This window comes from Triticum aestivum, chromosome 1B (genome assembly GCF_018294505.1).
Source record: "Triticum aestivum cultivar Chinese Spring chromosome 1B, IWGSC CS RefSeq v2.1, whole genome shotgun sequence".
NCBI classification, from domain to species: domain Eukaryota; kingdom Viridiplantae; phylum Streptophyta; class Magnoliopsida; order Poales; family Poaceae; genus Triticum; species Triticum aestivum.
The window spans coordinates 633,279,368-633,294,760 of NC_057795.1; the positions used below are offsets into that span (position 1 = coordinate 633,279,368).

Below are 15,393 nucleotides of genomic sequence, written 5' to 3' on the forward strand. Positions count from 1 at the left end.
TCTACTTGTCACGGACGTGATGCCTATATAGATGATCATGCCTAGATAATCTCATAATTATTAGTTTTTCTATCAATTGCTCGACAGTAATTTGTTCACCCACCGTAATACTTATGCTATCTTGAGAGAAGCCACTAGTGAAACCTATGGCCCCGGGGTCTATCTTTTATCATATACGTTTTCAATCTACTTTTATTTGCATCTTTACTTTTCCAATCTATATCATAAAATACCAAAAATATATTTATCTTATCATACTATCTCTATCAGATCTCACTTTCGCAAGTGGCCGTGAAGGGATTGACAACCCCTTTATTGCGTTGGTTGCGAGTTCTTTGTTTGTTTGTGTAGGTGCGTGGGACTTTTGAGGAGCCTCCTACTGAATTGATACCTTGGTTCTCAAAAACTAAGGGAAATACTTACGCTACTATTGCTGCATCACCCTTTCCTCTTCAAGGAAAACCAACGCAAGCTCAAGACGTAGCAGTCGCCGCCTCTGCCAGCGTGCCCCCGGCCCCGGACGCGAAGAAGGCGGAGGAGTGGCGTGAGGCCCGGCAGCGGCGGCGTAGGCGAAGGGAGAGGAGGGGCGTGGGTGGTGCAGGAAGCGGCGTCGCGTCCTGCTGGGGACGTGTGGTGCACGTGCACCCCAGGATACCCTTCGCCGCCGAGGCGTCCTCGGTCGACTGCGTCGTGGCGCGCCACCCCACGATAGCTCCCGGCCTCCACGGAGAGGCGGAGAGGCGGCACCAGGAGGTTTGTAATACCTTCTCCTTGCTTCTGGTTGATTTTCAGATATGGAGAGGGCTTCTGCCTGGGGGCGCGGCTCCTAATCTTGTCGCTCCCTCGTGATTGTTCGGGTCTTCTCCCGAAGCTTCTAGAGTCTCTTTGGCCAGAAAAATTGTCAAAAAGTTTCATAGCGTTTGGACTCCATTTGGTATTGATTTCCTGAAAAGCGAAAACAAACAAACAAAAAACAACAATTGGCATTGGGCACTAGGTTAATAGGTTAGTCCTAAAATATTTATATAATTACATATAATTGAACATAAAACATTCAAGATTGATAATATAATAGCATGAAACAATCAAAAATTACACATACATTACAGATGTATCATGGCCCAATCAAAGAAAAGAAAAAAAGCAGAACATGCCTATTGGGGAGCTCCTATTTGCTGCGTTTTCCTACAAATAGTCACTGTAGCGCAGAACGGAATTTAACACAGGACCTTTAGCTGGTGCGTGCGCATAGCTAGCCAGTTTATCTGGTGGCCATTTAAAGAATACAAAGCAGCGAGAAACATTTTTATCACTTTTTAAAATCGCCAATACATTTAAAAGTTTGAAGATTCTTTTGAAAACTCAAACAATTTTTGAAGCTCCCAAACGAAATATGAAAATACGGACATTTTTTTTGAACCCCTGAACAAAAAATTGAAAATGCACAAGAAATTTTGGAAATGCCAATATTTTTTGTTTTATTATCACTATTTTTGAAAATACAAAAATTAAAAAGCAAACAGTTTTTCAAAAATAACGACCATTTTATTGATATGTGATTTTTTTCAAAAAAATTAACGCAAACGGATTTTTAAAAATAAGATATATTTTACTAATATGTGATTTTTAAGCGGTCTTATTATTTTAAACCTACTAACAAAATTCGAAAAACAAAAGAACAGTTTTTAGAAACATGAACATTTTTTGAATATGCGATAAAACTGAAACATTTCTTGAAACTCCCAAACAAATATTTAAAAACACGAGCCAATTTTTGAAAACGCAAACATTTTTTGAGTATGTGAATAGTTTTGGAAAAGGAGAACACTTTGTTTTCTTTAATCATGAAAATGTTTCAAAACAAGTATTTTTTATTATTATCAACATTCTTTTTAATAAATAAACTTGAAAAGAAGAAAAAAAAGAGTAGAAACCTGGATAGGAACCTTTAACTGGTAAAACTGGCTGAGAACATTCTAGAATGTTCTCTAAACCGGAACTGAGAACTATACGTATGTACACACTAGCAAAACGGGCCGTGCGTTGCAACGGGAGAAAAAAAAATACCACACACTCTTAATTTTGCAAAAATTGTTTATAATCTGAGAATTTATAGCTATTTCTTAAATACATGAAGAGTTAAAAATGTTGTTAAAAAGATACATGATTTTGTAATCATAAAAATAGGTTTTTTTGTCTGCAAATGATTTTTTTTTATGGTCTCCTGTTGACTCAGGTACTTGCGCCCCTATTTCATCACTATTTCTTGCCATACATGTCATAGGTATTGATACCTGTTTCATCACTATTTATTCCTTATCAAACTTGTCTTTTATTTTAATTTTTTGTCATGTTTGCCTCCTTTTTACATTTTTTTCATGCATGTCCTCTTTTTCTTCTTCTTATATACAGTATATTAGAAGAAAAGCGTGGAGAGCGAGGCGTAGTTAATTCCAGGTTCCGAGTCAGAATTAGGATGAGTAGGCAGTACAGTAGCCCACAAAGAGAGGACGTCTGAAGACGATGACGCGCACGCCCAGTCCCATCCCATCCCATCTGATGATTGCATGCAAATACTAGTACAATGCAGAGCCAAACCGGTCGACTGATTGGCTTCCCTGCCTGCCGCGCAGCGTCCATCATCTCATCGATGCTGCCACGGTTGGTTTGGTCGACGAAAGGGAGAGGTGAGGTGGACGGCTCAATCACCCCAATCAGCCCAACTCCAGCGCTAGACCCCATCCGGACGTCCGCTTTTGTCCGTTTAGGGTGCGATTTTTTGGCGGACGTCCGGAGGGCGGACAGTAGTATGGGTCATTGGTGCCCAACGCGCAGAAGGCCCCTGGCACCCCAAAAACGGTCCGTCCCGCCTCGCCCCGAGCTTGCTATGCCGCCTCGCGCACACCCCAGAGCCCTAGACTGTGGCCGCCCTTTCCTCTGCCGCGCCGGGCTGGCCTGCGACCGCTCCTCGCCGGCCGGGCTGGCCTCGCCCCCGCGCCCGCGCCGCGCCGCGCCGGGCTGGCCGCGCCACCCCGCCCCGTCCTTGCTGCTCTCCGTCCCGTCCCGCAGGCCGCGCGGTAGCTCTCGTCTCACTGATTGTGGGCCAGAGGACGGACAGGGGCGGACGGGAGCGGACGAGAAGATCATTCGTTTTCTGTCCATTCGAGAGCGTTCGTGGCTCAATTTTGGTCTAGGTTTGGGATTAAGACGGACAAAAACGGACGCGAACAGACGTCCTTGTCCGTTTGGGTGTGTCCGTTGGGCCAGATTTTGCCCCATACGGACAAAACCGGACAAAATCGGGTTCTGCTGTGGAGTTGGCCTCAGACGCAGGCACGAGCCTAATTAAGAATCTTCCTCCTTAATCCTTATCCACCAAAGCAGAACGCAGGGGGAGCCTACTCTTCCGTTCAAGCGCCGCCTCAGCTGCTTTCCTTGACCCACTGACCCCCCGTGGACCGCCCAGCGCCCCAGGGCCCGGTCCCCGCCCGTCCGATCAGGATCCAACGGCACCCCGCACAACGCCGACGGGCCGACGACCGCTCCTCCCTATTTCTAGTCCATCGGCGGCCTGCTCTCCTCTCTTCTGCCCGTCCCTCCCAAATAAGTGAATAACCAACCAACTGCCCCCGCCCGCCGCACCTACCCTACCGCGAGCAGTCAGTCAGAGCCGCACGAGCGCCGCGCCCAAAGGGAGCCTGCTCCGCTCCGATGGCCCGCGACGGCGCGTCGGCGGAGCGGCGCCGGGTGGCGCTGCGGGTGCTGCTCGCGCGGGGCGAGGGCGCCTCCTCGTCCTCCTCTCCCCCGCCGCGGGGGCCCGAGGAGGAGGCGCCGCGGGGCAAGCAGCAGCAGTGGCTCGCGCTGCGCCTGCGCGACCTCGGCTGCGCGTCCGCCGCCGCGTCCCGGGCCCACGCGCCCGTCGCCGCCTCGGCCTCCGTGCGCCCGGCCGCGGAAGAGGAGGGGGAAGGGGAGGAGGAGGACGACGACGAGTGGCGCGCGAGCCGGCAGCAGCGGCGGCGGAGGCGGAGGGAGAGGAGGGGCGCGAGGGTCGCGGGCGGCGGAGGAGGCGGCGTCGCGGCTGCTGGGGACGTGTGGTGCACCTGCACCCCGGGGATTCCCTTCGCCGCCGAGGCGTCCTCGGTCGACTGCGTCGTCGCGCGCCACCACCACACGGCGGCTCCCGGCCGCCGCGGGGACGGGGAGAGGCGACACCGGGAGGTTTGTACTGCCTTCTCCTTGCTTCTAAATGATTTTCAGATGTGGAGATGCCTAGCTTGCGTCTCTCCTTGCTGAAACTTCGAACGAATTTTGCTCCTCTTCCGAAATCCAACTGAATCTCCATCCCGTTCTGAATCGAGTTTCGATTTCCGGTTAACAGAGGACCGCGGAGCAGCGGGCGCGCAGGGTCACCATGCGGGAGCACATATCCACCTCCTTCATGGACTCGCCGCCGCGCTTCCACATGCCCTTCCACGACGCCGACCTCCCGCATTCAGGCCGCCACCGCCACGCCCACCCCTACGACAGGACCGACGAAGAGGTACACTCCAACATCCCTTCCATTCCAAGCACCATTTCATTCCCCCCACCCCGTGAACAACCTCACCGACAAAAGCTCACACCAGTACGCTACTTCCATCCAGCATTCATTTCATCATTGTTGGTAGTACACGATAGGCCGGTCCTCCACATTCCACAAGAACCATTCCGATTGGGCAAATCTCATAGCATCCACCATAGACAGTTTCAGACTCTCAGCGGGTCCATGCTCAATCTTATACTCCTCTACTAGCAGCCCATCATATGCAGCCCATGGTCCATGCTGATTTGGCATTTTTGTTTCTACGCCATGGTACTCACTCACTCACATGGTACCACCCTACAAAACGATCCTCACTCACACGTTCTATACTGGACCTGGAGTGGTTGGTTGCAGCTCTAGGATTGGTACAGTATAGTAGTTTATCACCCCTGGCTGGTACGTAGTTATGTTTATACGACACGCAACGCAGGCACGCGGCGGATTGGATGGAGGCACATGAGAGCAGGTGATGGTGGTAGATATGTTAGGTGCAGAGGCAGGGAGCCCTTTGAGTGTGGATGCAGATTTCCCTTTCCTTTCCCTGCTGTGTTTACACACACAGATGATGAATCATTGTGCTGGGCTGGGCTGAACAACCATGTTGCTGATTCTTTTGGTTAACTAGTTGCCATGTTGCTGGGATGGATGGTTGGTTCGTTGTTTAATGTGAGTTTTTAGAATGGGGTGAGCACACTGGAGGATTTTGAATGCCTGGGCAAGTAAACTTGGTTCATTGTTTAATGTGATTTTTTAGAATGGGGTGAGCACACTGAAGGATTTGAATGCCTGAGCAAGTAAACTTTACAATATGAACTTGCATGTTCGTTGGTCAAAAAGTGGCCTTCGGTGGTAGTTTTGAGTTCTGCACTTCAGATACAGAAAAATATTACGTACCTCCGTTCGGAATTAACTGTCGCTGAAATGACTGAATCTACACACTGAACGGAAGGAGTATCTAGTAGTTCTTGATCAGAGTACTACATTATTTTTTTGCTAGTTTCCTGCTTGTTGAGACAACGCTGTCGTGCCACTTTAGTACTAATCAGTTATGGAGCTGTTTTTCTTCTGTTCTACTCCATCCGTTCCTAAATATATTTTTTTATAGAGATTTCAACAAGTGACTACATACGGAGCAAAATGGGTGAATCTACACTCTAAAATATGTCTACATACATCTGTATGTGGTAATCATTTGAAATCTCTAAAAAGACAAATATTTAGGAACGGAGGGAGTACACTAGTTGTTGGCATCAGGTCATTTCATAGGTTGTCCCAGTTCACTGTCAGTCACCCACAAGCTCTTTAGATCCCTTGAGTACTTCTGCTAATGGAGATATGTAGCATGCACTTTGAACCCATGTTATTTGTTACTACTCCCTCCGTCCGGAAATACTTGTCATCAAAATGGATAAAAGGAGATGTATCTAGACGTATTTTAGTTTTAGATACATCCCTTTTTATCCATTTTGATGACAAGTATTTTCGGACGGAGGGAGTACTATATAACATCCAGTATTATCCTTTACAACATTCAGATAATGATGTTTCGAACGAGACTGCTGTTGGGAAGAATGGGCATGTATGATCAATATCAGGATTGGCGCCTCGATGTCGATAACATGAATTACGAGGTACCCCCTTTCTGCTGCCCATCATCTGCAACAGATTTAAGATTGCACACCACTGTCTTTACTTAACAAAGAACATTGTTGCATCATTTGACAGGAGCTACTCGCGCTCGAGGACAGGATCGGCTACGTAAGCACAGGGCTGCGAGAAGACGAGATTGTTCGCGGCCTTAGGGTTGGCAAACACCTGCCGTTCGACCGCAAACATTTCTCAACAGAGACGGAGCGGAGCTGCAGCATTTGCCAAGTATGACGACGAACTTCCTCCTTTCGATTCAGTCCCCATGTCACAATGTCACATCAGCATCGGCTCTTCACAAGTTAACATGAACTTATTGCAATTTTTCAGGAAGAGTTTGAAGCAAGCGAAGAGATCGGGAAGCTGAGCTGCGGGCACGGCTACCATGTGCACTGCATCAAGCAGTGGCTCTCCCGGAAGAACGCCTGCCCACTTTGCAAGGTCGCCGTCTCAAAACCATGAAGATAGATCATACATCCCTCACTACGCCACACAATTTTTCTTCCTCAGCTGGTATAATACATGTATTTCATATCGTATCTGAAAGGGTATTTGTTCTTGTATACGTAGTTGTGCTCGTACAGCCCCCTCTGATGCTCTGCATATGCGCATTGTTGTTGTAAGAAGAATACACTGGCACACATGCATATAGAAATGATATTGTCCGCGTCGACTTGAATTGCGTCTCCAGTCATGGCCTCGTGCATTTCCCGCCGACGAGCTTCAGGTAGCTCCTTATGGCGAGGGACGACTGCCCTCGCGGGTGCCGCGCCAGTGGCGACTGCGGCGGCGATGGCGATGGTGGCGTCTTCCTTCTTGATGATGTCGCCGCCGACGAGCCTTTCACCATCACGGCTCCTCTCCTTGACGTGTGCGCGCGCTGCAGGCCGTCGCGCGGCCTCTGCTGCCCCGCCACGCTCTCGTCGTCCACGGCCTGTAATTCTAGCCCGAGCTCCCTCTCGATCGCCTCGGCGCGCATGATCATCTCCTTCTCGCCGGCCCGGCGCGCCTCCACCCACGCCGCCGCCGCGGCCACCTTCTTGTCGGCGACCGCGCGGACCACCTCGGCGCGGCCGGTCAGGTACTCGTACTCGAACCGCGGGAGCGTCACGTTCCCGGACCTCCGCGGCGCCATGGACGCCCTCTCCACCGCCGCGCCCTCCACGGCGGCCCTCAGCCTCTCCGTCGCCGCGGCCTCCGACGCCCTCGCCGCCTCCAGCTCCCTGATCGAACCCCTGATCCTCTGCTCGGCGGCCGCGACCTCGGCATCCACGCTGTCCGCGTCGTCCTGGACGACCTGGCCCTCCTGCTCCGTCAGCGCCTTCTCCTTCTCCGCCGCCTCCGTCTCCTCCTCCAGCTGCCGCAGGGTCGCCTCCAGGTCGGCCAGGATCTCGCCGGCCATCTCGTCGGCGGCCGTGACAGCGCCCAGCCGGCACTTGGCGTCGCGCAGCGCGGCCTCCAGCTGCCGCACCTGCGCGCCGGCCTTCTTCTCCTGCTCCTCCAGCCGGCCGATCTCCTCGGCGAGCCGCGCCGCCTCCGTGCGCGTGCGCTCCATGGACGCCGTGAACTGGAGGCTCTCCCCCTTGGCGGACTCCAGCTCCGCCCGCGCCATGTCCAGCTTGGCCTCCGCCGCCTGCAGCGACGGCGAGCTGTCGTGCCCCTCGTCGGTGATCTCCGAGTCCGAGGAGTGGCCGAAGCCGTGGCGGAGCCGTCTGTCGTCGGAGCTCGCCGCGGTGAGCCACGCCTCGAGCTCGCTCGACACGCTCTGCCGGCCCATGGCCGCGCCTCTCTGCAGCCCCATGGTCGGTGGCGTCCACCTCGTCACCTCTTCCTCTGTATCTCTCGCAGACGACCGGCCGGCTCCGGTGAGCTCAAAGGCGACGCGCACCTCCTTCGCTTCGTGGTCGGCGCCCCGTTCCTTGGCGCCGTGGGCGCCGACCGAACCAGGGCTCCTCGTCGCCGCCGACGACGCCTCCTCCTCGGCCATGGCCACGCCGCCCTTGGCCTCCCTCGCGGCCTTCACCTCGCGCTGCAGCTCCCGCAGCTCCCTCTTGACGCGGTCCAGCTCGCGCATCACCTCAGCGTACGTCGCGCCGCCGCTCGACTCCACCGGCCGAGCGCCACCGACGTCCACAGCGAGGCCGGCAACGTTCGCGCGCGGCACTTTGAGGAGCTCGGACCTGCGAGACCCCTGCCGCTCCAGCTGCTTCTTGTCCACGACCGCCGGCAGCTCAGGCTCCGGGGCAGCGACGACGCGCGCTCTGTCCTTGTCCGGCCCGTGCGACCCCGCCTTGGCGTGGGCCTGCTCCACGAGCTGCTCCAGCGTCTTGCCCGCGAACAGCTCAGGGTCCACACGCGCCTTCTCCTTCTCCTTCTCCTTCTCCTTCTCCGGCGTGGCGGGCGGACGCCGGTGCGGCAGCCGATCGGTGCCGGAGCCGGACCTCGCCACCTGCTTGACATCATACGACACGTTCTGCACGCAGTCACCACGGTGGATATCATCAGTACAACAAGCCGAACACCAAGAACTGGGATGGAGACGGAGCCTCTGAGAGCAAGTCTGTCTACCTTGACGACCTTTGGCAGCGTGGCTCGCCGCCGGGGCTTGCCGCGCCGGCGCACGTCGATGCTCTGGCTCTGGCTCTGGCCGAAGATGCTCATGCCGTCGCCCACCGACACGGACTCGTTGCCGCCGCCGTAGCCCCGCGCCGTCCGGACCCTCGCGCCGCCCTCCATCGCCGCCATCGTTTGCTCGGAGCGACGGAGGCCAGCCAGGCTAAATACATTCTTGCTTCTGCGTGGTGACAAACCGAGGCATGGCAACTCCAAGCCTTCCTTCCCGCCAGCCTCACTCCTGACAGCGGCGTGAATGTGATTTGGCCGGGGTTTGTCTCCAGCCCGGGGGGATTTCTCGTGGAGTCAGACGACAGCGTGCCGCTGCGGTGATTTTTTACATCATAGTATAACGCTATTTTACATTGGTGACAGCGTCTAAACGTGGAGTTTTCGATGGTCCGGAAGAAGAGCTTTCTGCTCTTCCTGGGCCAATGAGACTAGGAGGAGAGAACTAGACTGCGTTTGGAAATGAGGCAGCTTGGGACTAACTAGCACTCCGTCGTGGTTCACCAAGAATTCGCGAGGCGTGAATTGGCGAATTCGCATCTCGGTTGAAGGATTTCGTTATGGTTTTTCAGTTCGGTATTGTTTACATTTCAGTGAATCTGCGTTGCCAGACAGATTGCGGTTTCCAGCGTGGAAAAGACCCATCTGTTACTGAATCATTATGCTTCATCGCACAAGAAATGAAACAAGCTTCAGAAAAAAAAAATGTCATGGTTCGCCGTGGAATTTAACTATGGCAACAGAGTTCTTCAGCTGACTGCTGAGCAAGATACAACGCCATGCACACACAACAATATTTCATCCTCCTCCATGTGTTCATACATCATATCTTCTAGAAATGCACAAGTTGGTTCTAAAATACAGAATTGTGAGCTTAGGTGTGGACAGGCTATGAAGGACAAAAACGGGGCAAATTGGCAGCTATGCTCCCAGTAATCTATTGTACACAGCAGGTTAAGACAGGCGGTGAAATCAAAATGCATCAGATGATCCGAATGCACTGTGGGCTGGAGCTACAACAATGAACACCAGAAGTGAAAAAATCACCAAAAAATAATGTACAAAAGAGGTCAAAGGAAATACGGGACCGCACTTCTCGGCCCTCGCATTTGGTTGTTCTCGTCCGTCTCTGAAGATCTTCACATCTCTTTCCTGCCAACGGAGTTAAAAGGGTCGATAAAATCATCAAGATACAAAAGATGACATAACAAATCTCCTTTTTTTAACAGGACTGAAAAGCATGGTATGGATAATAACATATCAGGTACTGCCACACAAGGGAATTGAATGGAGATTGTTGTAATTATTTATTGTTATGATCTCTGCTTCCCTTTATCAGGGAAAGATGGCAGGCACGAGTTCATTTGTTACCAACCAAGCCACACTTGCTTGTTTGTTGACAAGTCTACAGCTTGGGAGCTGGAATGGTTTGTTCCTTCTCAGAATCTCAGGTTCTATTCGGTTGTTTACTCTAGACTAAGTTACTTCTTCAGACTCCTATTACTGTTAGTTTGTCAATATCAAGAGTACACAGAAATACAGGAGTGACTTCATCAATCATAACAGGAACTGTTGCAATTTGTGCTGCAGTACTAGTACTACTACTCCGGAGCCTGTGTTCCCTATCTGGATATGCTATCAAAAGCTCCAGGGTTCATATACAAAACAGTGAAATTATCACTATATACCTCACCGATAGACTAAAGAAGGTTTCTGACGGAACCTATCAAAGCATGAGTACGAACGGATTCTTGAAATTTTTGAAGGCAATAAAGCATGTCTAGCAAATTATTGCAGGCGAAGACAGCAGTAGACATAAAGTACATAAAACACAAATGAAGAACTAAGTCTGGTAGTGATGATGGAATGACCTACCATAGTTTCGCTGAAGCTTAGTATGGAAGCAACATTCCCACATCTGTAACAATAATTAGGTGCAGACCACACCTGGAAAAAAAAATACAGAAATACACAGTGAGCATCTGGAACTACATGCAAGTTCTCGGACAATTCGACATGTGTAAACGGAGAGCTCACAGTTACAAGTCCCTTGTCTTGGAACATGTACTTTAGGCCTTCCTGGACTAGTTGATGAGCCCGACAAACTAACTCAAGATTGTTAACATGGTTAAACTGCATCAGAACAACAAGCATCAGTAAAAACCTTATATGGAGACAACCTGAAATGAAAAGAGCAATATGCCATACCTCGGTTGTCACCCGTGATCCAAAAAGCCAACCTGCTCCACGGGGACTAACACCCCATGTCTCTATCTCTTCTGGGTCACTCCACATCAGATCACAAAAAGGTCCTTCATGAGGAATTTCACAGTTGCGATCAATTATCCGCATCTGGACACAACAAATTTAAAATTACTCATGAGATATGCAATTTTGGTTTGGTATTTCACTGGGCACTGTCTTAAACGCTCCAGTCTCATATAACAGGGAAATCAAATCACATACACATAGTTCTCCTCCTAGTGAGTAGTTTCACAGAAGTACCGCTTTCCACATATGTACGGTGTGAAGTCTATTTTTATCACCAAAGATAAACAAGCATAACAAAGATGACTCTAACAGAAGACAATCCACATGAAGACAACAGATGGGAGTATTATAGTACACTAGGAGCCATGTATTTTTTGATGATGCTACTGGTACACACTTCAAACAACATAGGAAGCTACTCAAAGGGAAATTAGATGATTGAACTAATTGAATAAATCATAAATGAAGTACAAGAATTAATTTGACACATGAAAATATGGATAACTATATCTTAAATCATGATTTCACCACAGCAGTGTAAATGAAAGCATCAATTCAGAAATATGAGCCAAAAGTGAATAGAATGACAAACCTGATCAACTGTGCGTACATCAGGTGAAAGGCCACCATGAACACAGAGGACCTAAATATTCAGTATGTCACTAAGTATGACTTATCATCATGTGAACCTAGGACTTAACATGTTTACTCAAAGTAACTTACTGTGCCATTAATGATCGCCGAAAGAGTAAGGTAGTCAAAAACATCAGTGCAATACCGCCATGCATTCGCATTCCCATACTTCCTCTGACACTCGTCATAAAAACCATAAACCTGAAAAAAGAAACAAACCTTAGGATACACACAACACATGACAGTATTGGTTAACCAGCATAAAGCTTCAAAGCAAATAGAATAAGAGAGATTCTAGTTCCAGTTAGAAAAGAAGCACGTGAGACAAACTAAAAAACTGAGAAAAGAAATAGCATTTGAATATTACAAAATGATTGTACCTGCGTCAACTGTCTGCTTTCATGGTTTCCACGCAGAAGGGTTATGTGGCCAGGATACCTAATGATAATTATGAAACTAAATAAATAGAAAAATAATTTTGTCGTGATACCAAGCTATTTGAAAGCAAGTCTTCTTTTTGTTTTGCGAGGAATTGAAATTACTCTTCAAGTGTGAAGAAAATAAACTGGATTCGAACAGAAATATGCGGTGTTAACCATTGTCGAATATGGAGTCAGCAAGTATGTTAATGCTGAGAAATTTCATTAAGCATGAAGCAGTGGTTCCATTCTACAGCGAAGGGGTATCAAGTTTAGCTTCCTGAATGTTCAAACATCCCTTAGGTGGAGACAACCATCCTAGCAAAGTTACATATGAACTCACAAGTGCTGAATCACTGACTACAGCATACTACTGAATTACCGATGACAGCAAGCTAAAACAACATTGGAAAACTATGAAGGTGCTGTTTGGGAAAAGGAGCAAATTAAACAGCACATCATAAAGTACTATGTTAATGAGGTTCAAGTACCTACATGATAAATGTGCGGAGCAAGTACAGTCATTTAACTGCCCCAGCAGACATTCAATGGCATACCTAGCTTTTAGAAGCAGGAGAATGGTGAAGACCTCGAGGCTGTTAAACCCGCGGTCCACAAAGTCGCCCTGCAAGTCAACACAAGCTCAGTTCAGCAACCAGGATGGCCAGTCCAGTATAAACCACCAAACGGACAGCGGAGCCAGAGACCATGAAAATGTAGTTGGTGTCGGGGACATGGCCGCCGGTGGCGAAGAGCTTCATGAGGTCGTGGAACTGGCCGTGGATGTCGCCGCACACCGTCACGGGGCTGTTGACCGGCTGCACGTTGGACTCCTCGATGAGGATCTCCTTCACCTGAAATGGTTTCATCATCACACACACAAGAGCATCAGCCACTCAGCTCAGCTCACTGAACAGCAGAGTAGAGCCGCACCACTGAGACCTCCGGCACCTAGGCCAGGCGGCGGCGCCGGACGGTGGCGAAACGCCGGAGGGGAAGCCGGCGGGGTTGGGGCATCGGAAGGGGGCAGGGGGAAGAGGCCGTACGTATTCGCAGAGGGACTGGAGCTCGTGCTCGGCGAGGTGCTGCCCCTCCTTGACCTTGACGATCCACAGATCCAAATCCATCTCGCCGGAGCGCTGGAATCCCCCGGCTACGGCCTCCCGTTCGTCGCCGCTAGGGTTTCGGCGGATTGGGGATTGGGTTTTGGTGGGAGCGACGATTTTGTTTTTCGATCCAATCAAAGCAGGCGGCGAGAGAGGGGAAGGGAATGGGCTCGAGGACGAGGAGCATGAATTTTCAATTCCCCTTTATTTTTGGAATTTTTTTTTTAGCCTTGAAATCTTGGATAGGGATTTCCTGTTGGCCCCACATGTCAGGCCAGTCACTTCCTTCTACGTTTTGCTTTTTTTTCTTACATAAAAATGAAATATCCATGTGATGTGATGAATTTCCATTCTATATGTTTCAAACATGTGGTCCATAGTGTTTGGGATCGAGGCAGATATATCAATGACGAGGAAGAAGATGAAACAAATGAGGAGCAAGGGTAGAGAATGAGGGCAGGGAGAAGGGTTGGCCAACGATCTAGATGGTTGATGGTAACCGATGATGGCTGGACATCGAGGAGGTGTTGTGTGTCAATGGATGAGCAAAGCAAAGAGGGAGGCTATGTAGAATAAGTGGATGAGGCGGTAGTAGCAAAAAGAAGAGCGTATATCACAAATAAGCCTATGGCGTGACAAGTTGTTGTCTAATGACATCTTTTCTTTTTCTTTGAGGGAAGTGGTGTAATGGCATTTTTAGGCAAATACGTCGGTGACCGTCGTAAAAGGTTTCTGGGGTGCCAATACAAGGTTTTCTTTTGCTCTAACATGGTTGGCTCCTCGTATGCCTCCATGGCGTCCAAGGATTGCACACACGGCGAGCTTGGTCTAGCAGGTGGTCGCACTTATGTACACTACGCTCTACTTCATTGTAATAAGGATCAAGCTAGTATTGCGACAAACCAAAGTCGAAGTTGGCGAGCTCGTCATCCTAAAAAAAATCAAATCCTTCTCCCATTCATTTACAATACACCATCAAACAAACCACCGAGAGGGAGGGAGAGAGAGAGAGAGAGAGAGAGAGGGTGAATTGAGCACGCACGAGGATTTTTTGGGGTTGCAGTACACCTCCAAGGTGAACCTTGTACCATGGCTTCTCCTTCTCAAGCTTTGGTTTACTGGCGCGCCCATCCTAATAGGGATTTGAGAGTTGGGGGTCGCACACCACCTCGAGATTGCGTTTGTATTTGCCACCCACCTCCGCGAACGTTCTCCTCGATCACAAGGGTCACCGACCAGAATACCCACACCATCGCTGTCGCCTACTTAGGGTTTGAGATTCGGTACAAATTTTGGGTTTTTTCAAAAAAAAAAACACTCCTGCCCGCTTCTAGAAGCCACCGACAATGAACCCGATGTCACATTGGCGCCACGCAAAAGCGTCATAAAATAGAATTTGCAACGTTTGCTCCCATAGACAAGTTTGGGAATCGAGTTGATGTATTTTTCAACTTTATATATGCACCAGAGCTTCTTAATTCCTACTAGTTACTACCATCATTCGCTATGTGAAAAAATCGAAGAAAATTTGATGTAGTCGACCGGGCCGAAACATTTGCCTCTAACTGGCCTGCTTTTTAGCGGGCCACAATTGGGCCGGCCTACAACTTTTTTGGGCCTGAAAGGCCAGTGGGGCCTTCACACTTTGCGCCAGGCCCACAACTTATATGGGCCTATATTCGGCAAAAGTTTAGTTGGGCCTTTAGTGGACCCAGTGCTAGTTGGGCCCATGTAGCTTTGGGCCATTAACACGCTGAATATTCTACTCGTCTGTTACGGCCCAGAAAAAACCATGGGCCTAGGCCGATCGTTGAGTGCAACTTAACATATCATGCATGTATTTGCTTATTCCTCAAAAAAAAATGCATGTATTTGCTTTTTCTTTAGAAGAGAACTGGTGCCGTCTGTATTGAATCGACGGCGAAGCTCGGGAAAATTCGAGCCGAGGCTAGCTGTGGCTCGGCTTGTGACAAACAATTTCCAAAAAACTGAGTCGGCTCGGGACGGCTTGTCTGCCAAGCCGTTACAGACATGAGCAAGCCAGATAGCCAGCGCTGGCTTGGCTCGATCCCCTCTCTCGCTGGCGCCGGGGCCGTCCGCCACTCCTGCCGCC

General features: G+C 49.8%; 2 protein-coding genes and 1 pseudogene across 2 annotated transcripts; 1 reads left to right on the forward strand and 2 right to left on the reverse strand.

The window, feature by feature from the left end:
* Positions 1-3,589: 3,589 nt before the first annotated feature.
* On the forward strand, positions 3,590-6,908 carry LOC123143824 (uncharacterized). The gene is made up of 5 exons (XM_044562830.1): positions 3,590-4,218; positions 4,379-4,540; positions 6,118-6,213; positions 6,308-6,457; positions 6,560-6,908. Exons 1-5 carry the CDS (start codon positions 3,712-3,714, stop codon positions 6,689-6,691), a joined length of 1,047 nt encoding a protein of 348 aa, XP_044418765.1. The 5' UTR covers positions 3,590-3,711; the 3' UTR covers positions 6,692-6,908.
* A 12-nt stretch (positions 6,909-6,920) lies between these two features.
* Positions 6,921-9,196, reverse strand: LOC123143820 (protein PLASTID MOVEMENT IMPAIRED 15). The gene is made up of 2 exons (XM_044562817.1): positions 8,798-9,196; positions 6,921-8,702 (listed from the first exon to the last, which is right to left on the reverse strand). Exons 1-2 carry the CDS (start codon positions 8,972-8,974, stop codon positions 6,921-6,923), a joined length of 1,959 nt encoding a protein of 652 aa, XP_044418752.1. The 5' UTR covers positions 8,975-9,196.
* A 435-nt stretch (positions 9,197-9,631) lies between these two features.
* Positions 9,632-13,477, reverse strand: LOC123143831 (phytochrome-associated serine/threonine-protein phosphatase 3-like; annotated as a pseudogene).
* Positions 13,478-15,393: the final 1,916 nt, after the last annotated feature.